At 38.1% G+C, this 18,800-nt stretch overlaps 1 protein-coding gene and 1 long non-coding RNA gene across 5 annotated transcripts in view; one reads left to right on the top strand and one right to left on the bottom strand.

The window, feature by feature from the left end:
* Positions 1-1,775, bottom strand: part of LOC108499150 — a 39,221-nt gene extending 37,446 nt beyond the window's left edge. For 2 of the 4 annotated variants that reach the window (XR_001875445.1, XR_001875446.1), the window contains exons 1-3: positions 1,205-1,775; positions 668-737; positions 217-260 (exon numbers count right to left, since the gene is read on the bottom strand). This is a non-coding gene — a long non-coding RNA (uncharacterized LOC108499150). The remainder of the gene's footprint in view (positions 1-216; positions 261-667; positions 738-1,204) is intronic. The other 2 variants (XR_001875448.1, XR_001875447.1) reach the window with 1 other exon arrangement.
* Positions 1,776-3,301: 1,526 nt separating this feature from the next.
* Positions 3,302-18,800, top strand: part of MMS22L (MMS22 like, DNA repair protein) — a 99,624-nt gene continuing 84,125 nt past the window's right edge. The window contains exons 1-8 of the mRNA XM_017818685.1: positions 3,302-3,355; positions 4,851-5,032; positions 7,184-7,309; positions 10,490-10,542; positions 12,516-12,603; positions 12,709-12,886; positions 14,038-14,131; positions 16,118-16,248. Coding sequence (XP_017674174.1) covers positions 4,860-5,032; positions 7,184-7,309; positions 10,490-10,542; positions 12,516-12,603; positions 12,709-12,886; positions 14,038-14,131; positions 16,118-16,248 — 843 coding nt within the window. The 5' untranslated portion in view covers positions 3,302-3,355; positions 4,851-4,859. The remainder of the gene's footprint in view (positions 3,356-4,850; positions 5,033-7,183; positions 7,310-10,489; positions 10,543-12,515; positions 12,604-12,708; positions 12,887-14,037; positions 14,132-16,117; positions 16,249-18,800) is intronic.

The following is an 18,800-nucleotide window of genomic DNA, read 5'->3' as shown; positions in this document are numbered from 1 at the left end:
CATCTGTGCTTCAAATAAAATCCTTTAAAATACATCTCACCTATACGTGATTGCTCTCTGATAATGTGTACATATTGCCCTTTTCACAAGCTTTACAAAGAGGTACAAAACCCAACACCACCTCCACCCTCTAATCAGTAAAGGTGCCAAAAAACCACGGTCCCAAAGTGAAATGAGCCCCCGGTTTGCCCCTTGGGGTGTCTGCAGCGTACTCACCATGGCGGGCTAGTTTTGAAGACTTTCTTCCCCTCCCCCTGCACCTATGCACAACGAGGGAAAATGGAGAGCAGTTTCAGCATTAAATTTGAACTTCCCTGCTTTTGTTAGCATGAGTCACCACCTTAACATTATCTCAGCTGTAGACTTTTATCTGTGAATATCTAAACCCTGTCTTGTGGAAAACTAATTACTGAGCCACTGAGAGGCTTCATAATGTCCTGCATTTAAGTCCTGAACATCATACATAATGCATAGGAAGCAGTCTCTGCACTCTGATTACAGAACACTGTCATTAAGAGAGCAAATTAAAGATGTGAATAATTCACTGGCTGAGCTTATTGTCAGTGCTGCATTGTGAAATTAGAATTTCTAATAAGTACTGCAATTTTTTTAACCCAATTAACACAGAGAACATCTTGAGTCTGATTAGTACAATAAAAATTATTACCTTATTCTTTTGCTTCACAACAGCCAAATTAAATACTGTACTTAATTATGCAGCATTCATTGCTTCTGTGCTAGAAATAATAATAATAAAAAAAATTCTCACTATCGCTTTAATAAGACTTCCGATATTTAGAGTGCAACCAAAAAATAGAGCACATGAATCTCCTGCACAATTTCTTATCACGAAGTTACTAGCTTTTTTTTTTCCAAAGACTTTGAAAATCGGTTTTAATATCGGCAGTCAACCATGATGTCACTGCTGAAGTCTTCTCTGAAACAAAAACGTATTCAGAAAAAAACACCACAAAATGACCCTTCTGAGCAGGCTCTGAATATATATTGTGAATTAACTTTCTCTGGGTTGATGTGAAGGTAGGAAAAAAAAAGCATTACCACTCACTGCCTTGAAACCAAATACACAAATATACAAACATATATATACACACACACACACACAGACACAGATATATAGGCTGTTTCAGAGAAGATGCTTAGGAAATATACTATGAAAAAACAGGAGCTGGATCAGCTCTCTTACCTCAGTTCCCTCTTGGCACGGGATAGATAACATCCTTTCATCCCAGGAAGGAGAAAAGTCCAATTCAACATCCAGCGTGTTGATTTTTTCCCACACGATGCCTGCTGCCATGTTAAATAAAGAAAATGATCACTGAGGATGCAGCTTTTGTCTCCAAATATTTGAATACTGCCTTTTAGTGACAAGGACCCCAGGAACCTTCGCACATCTGGCAGCACACACCACTGGCTGCAGCTGCTGCAATGGGATTTTTCCTCAACCCTATTTCATTTCCAGCTCCTTTTCTTCCCCATCCTGAGGAAGTTTAATCACCGAGCACGGCTGGGGAAGAAAAAAAAAAAAAGAAAAGAAAGAAAAAAAGGAAAGGTGGCATTGCAATCCCAAGCTTTCTTGGTTCTTTCCTAGAGACAGGGACTGCAGCAACCACCTTGCATCTTTGTCTAGTTATTTTAGCATGTGCGTGCAAGAGGGGAGGAAAAAAAAAGAGTGAAAATTATTCAGGCATAATGCAATAGACATAAAGAGAGACAAAAAGACAGGGAGAGAAAGAGAGGGGAAGAGAAAGAGGGAGAGAGAGGGAGAGAGAGGAAACAGAAAGACTAAGAGAGGGAGAGGGGGCTGTCAGTGCAGATAAATCTGCATATGGAAATCAGGGTTATCCTGGGTACAGTTTTATTTAACCATGATGTACTGTTTTTTTAATTAGAGAGGAATTTAAAGAAGGAAATGAGAGATTCTTACAGACGCAGGAGCAAACGAAGCATTTTGAATCATACCAGAGTTTTCACAGCAAGATGTAGCAGCAACAACAAAACTTTTTATAGCAACTTTCTTACTAGAAGCAAGTTCCATTCACTGCTGCTAGCTTGCACCCGAAAGCTAGGCAAAAGTGGAAAAGCATTCATTTTGAAATGAAATCAAATCACAGCAATCCGAAATAATACAATATTTTTTAAAAAGACTAGAAGCCACTGGGTGTATAGTATGCGTTTTAAGCTACGTTATGCTAGGCACAGGTTTTAGGACTTTCACCCTAGACCTATTCAGTCACCCTAATCTGTGGTGACTGACATACCCAATGAAGGTGCTTTAGTAAATGATAGGAGTGTTACCCAGCTTGAATTTCAAATGCACTAAACAGTACTTGCTGAGAATTTCTTGTGATTGGAGTTGTTGAGCATTACCTGGCAGACAAGGGAAGGTTGGATCTGGGTCTATAGGGCATCAGAAAAGACCAGAGGGACCTTTTGCCCATCTCTGTGAGGGAGCATGGAGATGAGTGAACTGAGAAGGCCTAAGAGAAGAAGGAAAATGAAGTTTGAAAAGGGTGGACAAGAAAGAAACCAGAGAAAGGTAGTGAACAATTGGAGTACAAGGGAACTTATATGAAATATGAGGCAAGACTACTTACAAGAGCATGTAGTGCCAGGCCAAGGGGGAATGGGTTCAAATTGAAAGAGAGTAAATTTAAATTAGATATTACGAAAAAAAATTCTTTACTGTAAGGGTGGTGGGACACTGGAACAGGTTGCCTAAGGAACTTGTGGATGCCCCATCCCTGGAGGTGTTCAAGGCCAGGCTGGATGGGGCTCTAAGCAATCTGATCTAGTGGAAGGTGTCCCTGCCCGTGGCAGGGGGGTTGGAACTAGATTATCTGTAAGGTCTCTTCCAACCCAAACCATCTTGACTCCATGATTCTGCGAGTACAAAGGAAGCTACATCTGATGTGGGCACTAAGTAGCTGTGGCAAGATGGTGGTGTTCAGGTGAGAGGTGGCCAGACACCACTTGCGGTGGTTGGCCGGGCAAGGGACGGCCACGGAAGCAAGGAAACCAAGCGGCTTGGTGACACTGGGAGGAGCAGCCGGCGCCGCACGCGGCGATTCGCCCTGGGGTGGGCGGAGCAGAGCAGGCGACGCGAAACGGGTAGAGGAAGAGATCGCGCGGGAGGGAGGAGGAGGAGCAGGAGCAGGAGGAGGAGCAGGAGCAGGAGCAGGAGCAGGAGGAGGAGCAGGAGCGGCCGCCGCGGGAGGAGGAGCGGGCGGCGGCCAATCGGCGCCGCGGCGCGTGCGCGGTGCCCGCGGGACGGTGGCGCGCGGGACGCACGGAGGGCGCGGAAGGGGCCCGGCGGCCCCGCAGCCCCGCAGCGCAGGTACGGCCGCGGCGCTGTCCAGAGCCCCTCGCGCCGCCCGGGAGCGGGCAGCGGCGCTGGGCCGCGGGCCCCACGCGAGCGGGTCGTGTTCGTGGCCGCTCCCCGCGGTCTGTGCTGCCCGCCGGCGGCTCCCTTGGCGGCTGGGATGCTCCTCTTGGCGGCTCCCTCGCCGGTTTGCAGCTTCTGCCCGCGCACTGCAGCCCCCTGAGAGGTGTCTCCTGCATGGGTGGCCAAGAAAGTTGCGGTGCTTAAAGTCATTTGGTTCCGCGGGATCAGGGGTGTGATAGACAAGTACAGAGCTGATGGGAGTTGGCGGCCGGGAAGAGCTGCCCTTTTTGTACCTTTTCTCCCAGTGTTTTCTGTCCTCCGGGGCGGTTTCGTTACCCCAAATTGAACAGGCTTTCCTTAGAAATTCATGTGGTTGAGAGCATTCCCTTCAGCTGCCTCGCCAGCTGTGCCAACACCCGTACATAGGGGCCTGCTGTAAACTGGAGCACTGAAGGCGTTCTTTCCCTTCTTGCTGCTCTGCAGAAATGTGAATGAATGGGAGAAAGTAGAACAGAAACTGTTTTCTTTTTTTTTTTTTCCTTGAGCTTATTTTTCAGTCAAGCCTGTACTACCCACTTCTAGCCATGGTGTAAACTAGTTTCTGCAAGAACCGTAACAAAATCTGCCAGCAATGAAATTGAAAACTTAATTTAGGGTCTTAGTTATATTGTTTGCATATTTTTGTGGAACTCTGTGACACTTGTTGCCTGGTTTGGCTCTTTTGATATGTTGTATATGAATACACTAACTATACAGTGAACTTCTTTTGGACATGATAATCTTTCTTTGCTTTTGTTTCTCTTTTTTCAGATTCCTAGGTAATTAGACTTTTTTTTAATAAGAATTTCTAACTATGTGAGAATCAGCTGTACAGTAATTTTTTGAGCTTTAAAACTTTAGCATTTCAGGGTTCTGTAATTGTCATATGGGGTGTATTTACTGCTTCCTAGAAGGAGCTTAAGCTGTAATGTTGCCTTAAAGTTATGGGCAACTGGGAACCTGTAATGCATGATGTATTTTCATAGCATAGCTACTCTGGTCATAAAATGAAGTGTTGCTGAAAGTAGCTCACCCATGCCTTGTAATGCATTCCTGCATTTTTTGCCCCATATTTTGCCCTACTGCTAGTCTAACCTTGTGGCTAAGTTAATTTTGATAGCTAAACCAGAAGGAAATGAATCTGTTCAGGGTTTTTTTTAGTTACTGATTTGAGTTCTTTAACAGGTTGTGACGGAGGAAGATAAAGTTGCACAAAGCGGCAGAATTTTGAGGCACAGCATGAAACCGTGATTGCCTGCCTTGGTGCTCTCAGCTTTTAGTTTTATGTTACAATTAATCAGATCTATGTCCTCACTTGAGCTGAAGGATTATGCAGAGTTGTAACAATGAGAAATTTATTTGAAGAAACACTATGGGTATTTTAACATCTGTTTATTTTCTGGGTCAGGTGGAAACAATGGAGGATGAATTTGAGGCTTTGTCCACACCCTCATTTCTTACTGAGAGCTTGGATATGGCAATGGAAGTGGAGAATGAGAAGCCACCTTGTTTTTCTTGTGCTTTTGACAACCAAAATGGAGGGAGAAGCTTCTCTGCGGAGTCTTATTTAGCAAATGGGTCTCTTAAGAGGTATGAGACTTTTTTGAATTACAGATATAAGAACCCTCTGAGATGTTCTTTCCACTCATGTTTGGTGCCTCTGAACGCTGACAAGTTTCCAGATCAGTTTGTTCTTCAGCTCTTATGGTCCTGAGATCAACTTGGTGGTATACCAAAGTGGGAAGGGCAGTTGTGTTGATAAACAGCTTTGAACAGTGTTCTAGGTCCAATTCCTAGCTTTGTGAACTTGCTTTTAAGATATTGAAAAAGATATGTTTACAAGCCTGTTAGGACACTTCAAAACTGGCCTGTTGGACAACAGCATCTGAGATCACTTAAATCTCTGAAGGGGCTTCAGCACTGCTTTTCCCAGTCATATACTCTATTAAATGCTGGCCCTTTCTCTCTTTTCCACACTATAGAAACAAACCTGCTCTGCCCAGCTGCCTCAGATTGCTGGGACTGTCCTTTGTAGCTTTAAGACCATCTTTCTCAAAGCTTTACCTTTGCATGCATTCTTGATTTAAGGTTCAGAATTTGCATGCTCGGCAGGTAAGTATTTTCTGTGGTATTTTAAAATGTTACTTTGGTTTAGTTATTATCTGCTTTACTGTCTGTGATCCAGCTTAGTTTTCTGTGCCGTTTGCTCATCCTACAGGAGTTGTCTTGTTTTTCCCGCAAAAGCCTAATCTTTCTGTCTGCCTTCCTGCCAAGTCTCTTATTTTGTCTTATTTTGTGTTATTTTGTTTATAACCTTCACTTCCACAGCCTTTTCTCTAAAGCCTTAGAGGGGGTTCCACTGCACCTCCCCCATTTCCTGCCTTATTTATGATATATTTTAGTTGGATCGTAGTGCATTCATTCAAATCGATGTCAAGTAGAGTGCTCAGGGAGCCTGTGTCTGCATGAACATATCAGTAGTGGATTCCACAGTGACAAAGAAACATTTCACTGAAATAGTTTCTGTCATTAAAACTCACTCAGGAGCTTGTATGTAGGCAGGTTTCCCAATAACTAGTTGTGATGATATTGTTCTCCTGTTGTGTATTTACATTGTCTACCTGGATTGTAAAGTCTTGGAAAAGCCTATATGTGAGGGACTCTTTTGTCTTCATTACTTAGAACAGGAATAGCTGGATTTAATTGCTAAAGACTTCAAAACAGTCCAGTGTTTAAAGAAGTTACCAAGTGAACTAAGGTGTTATGGGAGATTAAGCCAATTATTTAGCAGATACTCTTTCCGCTTCTGAGAACTAAATTGGTAATAGTGCATAGTTCAAGCAGAATATTAATTTGGTGTGTAGTGTAATAAAAACAAAGTGCTTGACTAGTATATATTTTTTTAGTTTTTAGAATAGAAATATTTCTTGCATATTGGTGAATTGAGCTTCGTCTCTATGGTAGTATTTTATGAAGGGCCATGGGAAAATTCTGAAATAATTTACTTTGATATTGTTATTATACAGCTTGCTGTGATTTTTTTTTTAAAGGACATTAATGAAATATTTTTCTATTTGTTCAATTAGTAATGTTTTAACAATACAGGTGTCTGATTTTCTACACTTTAAATAATATCAGAATTACCATTTTACTCAGGTTTTTTTTTTTTTAGCCAGAGTGAAGGATATTTATGACCTAGTGTTATTTAAGTTATAATGATGAGGTAATATTTTGACCCTCATCTGTTCACTTGCCTAAAATTGTGTTTTTATCAGTTTTCTGTATAAATATTATTAAATGTATATAAAGGAACTAATGTATGTTCTGGCATTAGTTATTAGGCATGTAGTGTGCATTGAGACAGATTCCAAACATGCACTTAAGGTGGAGCGTGTTATCTTACGTAGCAGCCCTCTCTGTAAGGACTGATGTGTGCATGTTATGTCTTGGCCCCTCTGTAAGGATGAAGATGCTTCAAGGTGGTAGCTTGTTAATTTTTATTTGTTTCAAAATATGTTGTGACCTGTGACTATATCCTGTTTTCATGCTCTTGAAGCTAGGTGTTGTCATAGACTATGTATCATATTGCTGTAAAAGGTAAACTGTCTTTTGAGACATATATAGGATACATGTTGCTGATATATTCAGAAAGTATTGGTGGTACATAAGCCAGCTGTAGGTTTTGTATTCCATAGGTTTATTATTGGAGAATGTATGAATATTGTTGGCTCTATTTTACAGGGTTTTGCTGAGACTAGATCCTTCTCCAAATGACTATGAAGAAGATGTAGTGGAAATGTTTGGCTTTCAGTGGGTTACTGAAATGGCGTTAGTTGAATCCTGTGGATTTCTCTTTGGATTACTTAGGTATGACAACGTCGTATTTTATAATTAATCCATTTCTGTAGTTATACCCACCTTAAAGATGTAACAAACTTTTCAGTTTTTTGATAGTAATAACATAAAAGACTGTGGGCTATGCAATGCATCTAAAAAAGATTATGCTGTCTGTTTAATGCTCCAGTAAGTGATGGATAAGGCAGAGATGGGATTGCAGGAAGAAGTACATTGTGTCACTGATTTTTAATATTATGTGACTTAATAATAAGTTTCTCAGTAGTGCGATACATATCTTAGCCATCACTAGATAAAGAATTGGTAACTATAGTTATTACAAGAGAGTGTTGGGGTTAATTTAGAAGGCTCTGGCTTCAGAATATATGAACAAACTGTGTAAGATTTCCTTGAATGAGGTTGTGCTACCCATATAATTGAAGTTGTCTTTTGAAGATTTTTAGTCCCTTTTTGTGCATGAAGGAAAGTGGAGGTTAAAAATCAAATACTATAAATGCTGGATGCAGCACTTTCTTCAATTGTTTGGATTAGGATAGCTTCAGCAATCTCTTCAGATACAGTTACTCAGTGTTTGACTAATTCAATGTAGATGCTTAATCTGGTCAATGCAAATACACAGATCACTGATAATCCTCTTTGCTTCTGATAATCCTCAGAATGTACAGCACATACAGAGAGCGGATGGGAGAGAAGCTTTTGTATGATTCCACAAATATATGTGATGTATTCCATCATTCCTTTCATTGTAGTGGATTCTTCCATGCCTTTAAGGTTTGACCAAGGGCATGATGTGAAACATGATTAATAGGGTCTGGCTTATTGAAACATGATGGCATAGATGGCAGGAAGTGTATTAAAACCAGTGTTATTTAGTTTTGCTTGATGCAAGCTTTGACTTTAAGATATTTAAAAAAACCTAAAAACCCACAACCCGAAAACAAATTGATAATGAAGATTTAACTTTAACTTAGTTAAAAATTTCAGCATTTAGTCTAATTTTTTGACTGTTCATTCACATAAAATCACTGGGCAGTGACACAGCAATGCAGTTGGTCTGTTGAATTAAAACAATTTTTTTTTTCTCTAGTGTAAACTGTTCTGTAATTGTACTAGAGATGAACATAAGACATAATGTTTGTCGTTTTTAAGTTATTCAAGTTGTACATGTTTTAAAACCTACTGAACTGGTAGGAATAATGGATTTCAGCTAACTCTCAGCTATTGAAAGTTTGGTTGCTGAGCTGTCTTTTGGTGTGACAAGTCCCTGTGGAAAGATATTCTCTCAGTTCATTTGTTTAGTCATAAAATGGAACACTTTCATTTATAGACCAGTTGACAACTGAAAGTAGGATAACTCCTTTTTTCCACTGTAGAAATTGTATGTGTTAGCTATAAGTTACAATAGTTCTTGAGTGTAAGCTGGCTGTAAATAGTTCAATTTATGAAGTACAGTTAATATCTTTGTTTAAATACATGTTTACGGAAACCTAGTCTTTTTTAATGTCTAAGTATAATATTAAAGATTGTAATTTAATGTTTTTAATATTGTAATAAATAATAATAGTATATTGCAGAACTGCAAGTTAAAGCAGTAATCGCATACTAATAATACATGTGATTACATGATCACATAATTTTCATAGAAGTGTGAGTCAAAGTGAATGAGAGCTATGTAACCATTTAAGTGAGTATATTAAAACAATATATCTTTGATTAATAAACAGATGTACCAGTTTATCTCTCAGAATATTTATTTGCAAATCAAATTATTTAATGATTAACAACTGTGAGGATCAATCTTTCAGGTACAAATGCAAATTGAAATTAAAATTATTTATTTAAATGATGGTACTTACGTTATGCTTCTCATGCCCGGTTTGTGCTTTTATTTTATTAGCCCACGGCATTTTGTCTTTTGTCAATTCACTGGGGAGTCTTTTTTTCTTTTATTTGTGCGTGTATGTCTCCTTTTTGTCACTTTCCTCCTCTAACCTTCAGTCTCAACAGCCGTGTTTCATAAAGTCCTCCTATTTCAGACTTCCTCCTTTTTACATGGTTGAAATACTTGAAAATCCAAGCAGAAATTCAACTTTGATTTCAAAACAGACCAAAAAGCTCCACAACCCGTTTAAAGGGCTGAAGATAATCTAATCTTGGCTAGCTGACGTGATTTTATCCAATGAAGAAAGAACTAAGGGAGATAGTTTTAGTGTTTGCCCTTTAATATGCAGGTTGCAATTTGGATTTTTGGATCTGTTAGGTGCCTCCTAGTTTTCAGGGTTTTTTTCTGTAAGAACATTTGATCTATGTTGGATCCAAGTATCCTGTTTTAGAATCCTTCAGTAGTTGTTGCTTTGACTGTGTAAGAAATGAGGCAGAGAGCCCACTCCTCAATTTATGCAGCATTTTCTTTCAAAAGTCTGTCTGACACAGTTGTGCTTTTCATATATTCAGTTTAGTGCTGCATTATCTCTGTGGAGACTGTACTTAAAGACCACTTGCAAATAACAGTTGTTGCAGAATATGGCCAAGTATTTACCTATGTTACACCTTTTTTAAAATTTTCATTTGCAGTGGCAGTTAGCTTCTTTAAAAATATTCTCTTTCCTCTCCAAAACTGAACTGGGCTTTAACTTTTCTAGGGACACTTTCTCTGTTTACTCTATTGTATTTATTGCTGTTTATCTCTTGTGCTGGAGTTCAGCAGCTTACCACCCTAAGCGGGAAAAGCTGGTGACAGTACTTACTGGAGCACATTCACAAGTGAATTAATTTAGTTTATACTGAGTGTATGCCATAAGGACTAACTTTCAGGCTTATTCCATGGTCAGATGTAAAGTTGTTGTGCTTGTGGAAAGATCACTTGCAGGGAATGGCTTTTGGGGTTTTATGGTGTGTATGGCTGGTTTTTCCCTCCCCCAGTATTTGGCCAGTTATTGCAGTATTTGGTTGTTACTGTGTTCAGTGTTTTAAAAACAAGCAAAAATTCTATCAGTGTCATCCCTTCACACTTGGATGTGTCTTTTGCCTACCACTAACAGTCTTTCCCAAGTTACAATTCTGATGCTTTTTCAGAACTACAAAGCCGGAAACACCTCTCACCTTTCTCGGTTCTATTTAGACTTTACGAAAGTGTAGTTAAAGAACTTCTACTTATATAAATGCTATAAACCTTTGTATTCCTTTAATTAGGCAACAGATATGCAGACTGGAAAACCTAGTACAAATGAGTTCCTCTGATTTTGGTAAGTTTTACACATTTAATTTGACTGGGATATGTATCTGACAACCTTTTAATTACAGAAGTATATTCTCACAGATCACACTTGTGCTTTGACTCTTGACTGAGGACTTCTGGAGTGTGCTGCAGAACAGCAGATAACCAGCATAAATCTGCAGTAAGGGTAGAAATATAGGCAACCAAGTGAGATACAGTAGTATCAAAATAGGTAGTGGAAATGTTGGGAGTCAGTTTGTAACCAGATCTGTATGGTATATCACAGGGCAATCCTTACTGACCTTTGTGGGAATGTTGCATTAATGTGACTTGAGCTAAGGTGTCACCCCTAAGGTAGAATTTTGCAAAACTGGTAACTCATTTAATAAAGAATGGAAAGTTGCATCTAAAATCCCAATAGCTATTTTAGTTACAAAGGTAGTGGTTTGGGATTTTTTTCGGTGTTCTCTTGGCTTACATTTAAACTAGTTATATTTGTTTAGAGTTATTTACAAATTTAATTTATCTTTGCAGCAAGATCAATAAAATAGGATCACTACAACATTCTTTGTTTCAATTAAATACTGAAGCATGAGAAGCAGTATGTTTCTGAAGGATTATTGCAGCCTTGGGCTTATTGTAAGTTTGAGGGCTGAATTACTTAGCAAGTTGAGAAGTTCAGTAATTACTCAGAAATAAAATGTTTGTAGTATCTTCTCATTACAGATGAAATGCTAGTGTTCTATGAATGAATATTTTTACACATTATTTTGTTTTGTGAAATTATCAAGCTTCTTTCATATGCTGTTGTTGATTGTATCTTAAAAGTCTAATTATGTTGACATTTAATACGTATGTGGAAATAGCCTGTTTTAAATTACCTTTTAACTTTTATATGGTAGCTGGACACCAAAGAACTGTTCTTTAGTTTTTTTCCCTTGAATTTAAGCATCTTCTCAGTTCACTACTTTGTATCCTATTCCAGTAAAGCTAGTAGTTATTTGGTATTTAAATTACTATATTTGCTTTGTTATGCACGAAATTTCATCTTTCTCTAATAAAAGCCGAAAGCTACAAGGCAAGGTGTGGGAATAAATAAGGAATGATTCTCACAGCAGTGGCATTGGCTTCTAGTGAATCACAGAATATGCTGAGTTGGAAGGGACCCATAAGGACTGAGTCCAACCCTTAGCCTTGCACAGGACCATTCCCAAGAGTTACACCACGTGCCTGAGAGTATTGTCCAAACACTTCTTGAACTCTGTCAGTCGTGGTGCTGTGACTGCTTCCCTGGGGAACCTGCTCCAGTGCCCAGCCACTCTCTGGGTGAAGAACCTTTTTCTATCTAACCCAAACCTTCCCTGACTCTGCTGTAATGATGGTGTTTGAGCTTGCAGGTGCAAGGTGAGAATGGTAATGCCATGAGAGCGACAGCTTCAGAGAGCACAGGAAAGGAGACACATAGCTGCAAAAACTGGCTGAAAAGATGCAGAGTTGCAAGTGAAAGGCAGGATTGTGAATGGATGGCTCTTAGGATTACACACCTGAAGGCACTGTGCAACAATATGATGTTTCCTAGGAAGAGAAGCTGCAAAGCATATTTCCAAATAAATCTACCTATTTAAGTCCCCCAAGAGAAAAAGGTGCTGATAAATTATTTTATACATCTTCACGGAAGGTGTCTTGGAAGCAGTCAGGGAGCAGAGTAGTAGGGCTGAATTATTTTTTTCTAGCATTGAGTGCTTACATCTGTCATCTTTCCTGAGGGCCACCTTTTCTCTCTGTATCTGAATATGTGCCTGAGATGGTAAGATAAAGAATGAAACTTCTGGTAAGATGACATTTAGAAGTGGGTGTTTGCCACCAGCCACCTCACAAGTTGTCCTCAGAAAAGACAGTGGCTTTCAAGTGGCCTGGTTTAATTACTATGGAGAATGCAAATGTTAGACAAGCCATGGGTTGGTCACATCTGCTTTAAACTATTGGTCTCTTTTACTTCAGGTCAAGCTGTGAACTTGCACTCTGAAGCAGAGAGCATCAGGCATCAGTGTATTAAGTTTTTGCATTATGTGAAAGTTTTCATCTTCAGGTGAGATTTGCACACAATTTACTAACTTTGTGTAGCTTTGTACCAAGCTTTGTGTAGCTGCTTCTTACCTGTTTTCTGATTGTGTGTATTTTTATGTATATTGAGGTATCTGGAACCCCCTAAAGTGGAAAATGATGGAATGCTGCATCCGTATGAAGAGCTAGAAGCGCAGTTACCGTCAGTATTGGTGGAAGAGCTTCATGCTTTGACTATGCACATTGGTCACCTTTGTGAACTCCCTAGTAGTGTCCTGGCAGCATTTACTATTCAACATCAGGCAAAGGTTGATGTCTTCTATAATTTTAATCTTTTTATGTGACGTTATGTATTCAACTTGCTAAGTTTTGGTTTAATATAAGTATCTTTGTTTTGGGTTTTTTCTCCTCTATTAATTGCCATCCTGCATTTGGCATACTCAACTAATGAATTCTGTTTTTTTTTCTGTCGTTGCCTTTATTTATCTATGTATTTTTACGTTCTGTAGCTTCAGAATTCTTCCTACGCTATACAAATGATAATACCAATTAGAGGTAGATAAGTAGGCTTGAAATTTCTTGGTATTTGTCCCTACTGATGCTTACATTTTCTGAGCTTCCAAGTAGGCGGGGCATTTCTTTAAAAATACATTCTGAAATCTTGCTCAGAATAAGAAAAGATCTTGTATATAAAGAAAACTGCAGATGTGGAAGGAGGCATTGTAGCATTAAACACTAGTGAAGTGTACACCATTAGGATTTGTGCATATATATGATAGCTAATGCTTTCAGATCTTTTAGAAAGAAAAAAAAGGAATTTCGATCTTGGGTTGTATAAACTAGTATCTGGAAAGGAATGATCCGCTGAGAAGCAGTATTTTGAATCTTTCTGTTTGTTTAGCTTGTCAGTAGAGCCACTGTTGAGCTGATGAAACAGTAATTTCAAGTCAACTTTAAGGAAGAGAATATTGAAATTTTTGGAATTGTTTTAAAAGCTCACTTTAGCAGTTTGTGTGCTACCTAATACTTTTCTGTTAACAGAAGAATAACTAAGGGTGTTGTAATTTGTCAAGCTTAAATCAAAACTTCATAAACATCCTCTACAGACAGAATTAATTGTCATGAAAGTTTTTTATTTTTTTTTCCCTTTACCTGAATGGCATGTTTGTATGTTGCATTGTATTTGATCACAGATATCCGTAATGTTCACTGCAGGCCATCTTAGAGTTGTTAAGGATCATGGAATCGTTAAGGTTGGAGAAATCAAGTCCAGATGTTACTATAACAGCTCCATGTTCTCCACTAAACCATGAACCCAACTTTTTGAATGCTTCCAGGGATGGTGATTCCACTGCTAACCTGAGCAGTTTGTTCCAAAGCTTGACCACCCTGTCTTAGTATAGTATCCAGAATTCACTAAAAAACTGTTTAAGTAAATGTGTGTAATTTCTAATCACAGGTCTTTCCCCCATCATGGCATTTACTACATCTCCACTTGGATATTAATTGGCTAATACTGGAAGTTCTTCATGTACTAGATGAAAAAATGATGAGTAAGTACGCAGATTTTTTCCTTGAACTTACTCTTTACATATGACTTACCTAGTTTTCTCATCTAGTTTGTTCAGAATCATGTGCTAGTTTTGGTGGTTTTTAAGCATAGCTGTATTTAATGAAGTAAACTCAAATATGGTAAAGGCAGGTTCTTTGTGAATCTTCATGTGGTTCAAATTAAATGAAATTCTATTAGGAATTTGTTCTGTCAAAACTTGACCAAGATGACAGTTGGTTCTCAATTGATAAAAAGTACTAAATATTTAGTGACCATGCACTTCTTGACATCACAAATAAAAATGCATTTGCAGATATCCAGAATGCATGGCAGTGAATGGTAATTTGATGAAAACAATGGAAAAGTGTCCAGGGATGGACTGGAACAAGAATTCTCAGAGCAGAGAATTTGTATTATTAACCATGTGCAGCACTAAGAAAATATCGGGCAACAGAAGAAGCATCAATCAGAGTAGCTTGTAAAAGGCAAGCAAAAGGCAAGGCAATAACTTTTTAAATTTTTTTAAAAAGGCTTCAAAAGGGCAAGAAGTAAATTGATAAAAGTAAGCGGCTCATGTAAGTTAGATAAAAAAGGTCATAGAATGCAATTGAAAAACCCAGCTTCAAAGTAGTTCGGTTTGCTGAAGAATTGCTAAAATACAGAAGAGAACTTTTGTTGGTTTTTTTGAGGTTTATGTCTATTTTCCATGTCCATTCTACCGAAATAAATCACCAAAATGTATTTTGTTTTATAAACTTTGTGTCACTACAACCAAACCTTCCCCTCCCCAACCCCGCTCTTATTATAAATTATCAATATAAGTTCCATATAGGAATTGCAACAGTTGAAGTAATGTTGAGGTCTAGAAAGAATGCACTGTATGTTTAGCCCAGGTAACTGGTACTAAATCTGAACTCTTGGATTAGCTTTTGCCAGCTCTGAGTGCTGTCAAAACGCAGCCTTGCTCGGATTAACACATTGTCTCTGTTCCTGCATGTCTGTGTTACTGGATGGTGTGTGTGGGTTGGCTGTTTGTTCTGTAATTCTAAGTTTCTTTTATGATCTCTTGCAAGATAACCTGTTTTCCTTTTTTAGGGCATTTTAGAGAAAGGATAACAAAAGTGTTGGAGGCAATTTATTGTCCAGAATTCAGTATATATTTCTAGATAATGTTCTGAGTAATAATGCAGTAACCTATCCTTGTAAGAGAAAACTTGTGTTTTTTAACAATAAAATTTACTAGTAAAGACAGTAATATCTCTGCTTATATTATCTTGTATTCTTATGTGCCTTTTAGAATTTTTTAGGTTCTTATCTCATTCTGTAAAGGATGCTGGGTTGAAACTTTACACTGCTGAGACCAGTGGCAGGATAGTGGGTTCAGGGCTTCACCTTGCATTTCCAAGAATAAAATACAGGCTCATTCTACATATCATCTGCTCCACTGATGTCAAGAGAGTCGTATTGTTGAAAAGCCTGTGGGATAAGATCTTATAGCCTCTTAACTTTACCATTTTATCTGTGTTAATGTCTACAAATGCTCAAGTTGGAACATGCTCATGCCAGCTTTTTACATCAACACATCCAAAGGAAAGTGTTAGACCTCTCCAGAATTGTTTGTCATCAACTTGCATATCTGCAAAACATGTCATGATTCCAGAACATGCGCACTGGCATGTGACAAAGAGGAACTTGAAGATAAATAAATCTTTATTCCACCACAAAAACTGTGCCAATAAAAGGCTGTAAAGTGCCAAACTGTTTTACTGTCAACCTGAATAATACCAGATTTCTGTGCAATAATGAAGGGATTAGCTTGAATTTAGAAAGGATCAACTTTCTCATGTGAATTTGTAAATTAAAATTACATACAGGTCAACAAGCCAATTTTAAAATATATATATATAAGAAAAAAAAATCCTCTCTGTCTTACATTCCTACAGCGAAACCTGGAACTAAATAGGTCTAATTTTCTTTTGTGTTTTAGGACAAGTCGTATATGCTAACCAGTTCATAAATCTGACCGGAGAGAATTTAACCAGTGTCAGTTTATTTGAAAAACACTGTGGAAATCTCATATCTGATTTAATAAGTTTGTCCATCAACAAGTATACAAAGGTAACTCCTTTTCTTTATATAACACACGGGCAGTTAGTTGCTTGCATTGGGAACCATATGAATTAGATATTGCACCAAGGCATAGATGACTCCTTATTGCTAAGTTTTAAATGTTAGGTATGGCTTTGTATCTCCATGTTTTAAAGAGTGTTATTTGTTAGAAGCTCAAATTGTGTTATATTTATTCATGACCATCTGGCAGTTGAATGAGAGAGTAATATTGAAATGCACTGTGTACAGAGCAGAAGTGAGTGCCACATTTCCTAAGTTCAGTGTTCCAGGTTTAATGCCAAACATGGCACAGTCTAAAAGGTTTAGACAGATGAAAAAAAAAAAGTCTTTTCAAACTCTCTCAACAGGAACAAAAAGAGAATAACACTAGTCCTGGCAGTAAGCTAACTGGACACTTAGCAAATGTCATATTACAGTTTATTGTTGACCTGTACCTATTTCCACAACCTCATCTTTCTGTTACTGTGCTTTTACACTTGTCAAGCGAAAACTTGTCCTTCTCTTCTTTTCTTTTTCATTCCTTCTATAGCTGCAGTATTTTTCTCCCTATTTTTGAGCACTCCAAAGCTAGAAAGTCACAATAGCTCCACAGAGCAGCCAGAAAAAGAGCTGTGTAATCTTCTTTGTGTTATTGTGAAACTGGCTTTAGATGGGCATGTGTGATCCATGAATGCAGGACTGAACTCTGGGCAGTGACCGCTTTATAATCTATATTTTCGTAGTACAAAAACATGAGAAATGGAATCTCCCTTCTTTCATGTTACTTTTGAGGGTGAGGGGGAATGGCTGTACTAGCATTTGATAACTGTTCTTTTAAACTACCTTCCTGTAGAGCTGTTACCTTTTAAAATCAGTTTCGATCAACGAAATTATCAGATAATACTGCAACCTCCTTCCCTGTCAAAAGGCAAATAGATGAGTAATTTTTTTTAAAGAAGATTCAAATAGTATCTGTTGAACATTGTGCTTGATGATAGGCTTTGAAATGTCAGATGATAAAATGACAGATTTGATCCTTCCACAGAGCCACATTACAAAGAGAGAAGATTGTTTTACCACTGCTTTTTCTTCAGCTCTCCTTAGGCTTGGGGCACAGCTTGAACTAGTTCTATTTGAGACTAATTTCTGAGTGAAGCTTACACTTGAGCTGGATAACATCTCTTCAGCTGGTGGCTCCTATAGTATGCAATCATTGCTGTCATACAGTAATGGAAATAACATCCCTCAAAATTGTTGAAAATGCAACTGGTACCCAGAGTAGATGACACCATCAGCTCATCACTAAAACACGTCATTAGAGTTTTGGCTGAGAACATTCAGGACTGCAGCTTTTAACATTTGTGGGTATCCTTGGAAGGAGGGACATAAAATCTAGTCCTCCAGATGCATATTTTCAGATATATTTCTTGGGCAGCTCTGATATTAAGATGCTTGACTTGGGTGACGTACTGAGCTCATTGTGCTGTGAGACACATTTGGCAAAGAAATCTATATCCTTGGATATCTTCAATTTTCAGCAGCCACATCGCTGACACCAGAGCTCTGTTGTCCCAACAGCACCACAATTTGAGGTTTTAAACATGCTTACCAAGGCACTGAACTCAGTATGTTGTGAGATGAAATCCAGAGTATCTCTGAAGAAAACAATATCTTGGTTATCCTTAGTCTAACCAATATCCACATGGTGTTCTTGCTTTGATACTACTGGCCAAACTCTATTCTGAATGGATAATGCACATCTGCAGAAGAAATCCTGAAATCTTGTAGAGTAGCACAGTAGTAGATGCAAGCAGTAGATGAAGAAACCTAGTTCCTGCAATAACTGGTAGTCCATGTAGAAAGCGTGAAACTCTGATTTGTAAGATAGTTTGTATACCTAATACTTTCATAAAAACTTGCACTGTTATAGTTCATCTGTAATATGTAGACTGCTCATTTCTGATAGACCTGTTTTGCTCTTAGGTAGTGAGTTATTTTTGAGTCACTTCAGTTTTGGGAAGTTAGTATTTAAATAATGAATATTAAAACAATAGACTTTAGTGGTTACACCGATGATTATTCTCAAGATTATTTTGGCATAAAATTAATTCAGGACGTTGAGAGATTCCCCTAACAGATCTTTAACTAAAAGCATGAGGAGAGACAAAGGCATGTGAAATACTCTGAACAGTATATGTGGATTGTGTGTAAAGAATTATTTAAAGAATTATTTAAAATATTTCAGTCTTGACCTCATGATGCTCTTAAATTGATTGTCAGGGTCTACCCTGACAGTTTCATAGGATAAAGAGGATCCTTTAGCGAGACAAAAACAAATTATATGTCACATTTATAAATACATATAATTCATATTTATAATAAAGTGTTCAGTATTTAAACTTCATTTGGAGCTGTATGAAACAGTAGTTATAAACACATTATTCTGTGATAAATAAAAAGTTTGCATTCTAGTAGAATATTACAGAGATTTGAAACTGTGGTGATATACTCGTTCTCATTGTGAAAGTGTGGGTTTTTAGTCATTCACTCCCAGTTTTGTA

Source organism: Lepidothrix coronata, unplaced genomic scaffold (assembly GCF_001604755.1).
Source record: "Lepidothrix coronata isolate B3197 unplaced genomic scaffold, Lepidothrix_coronata-1.0 Scaffold70, whole genome shotgun sequence".
Lineage (NCBI taxonomy): Eukaryota > Metazoa > Chordata > Aves > Passeriformes > Pipridae > Lepidothrix > Lepidothrix coronata.
The sequence above is the reverse complement of the archived record's forward strand: the minus strand, read 5'-3'. Positions and strand labels throughout refer to the sequence as shown.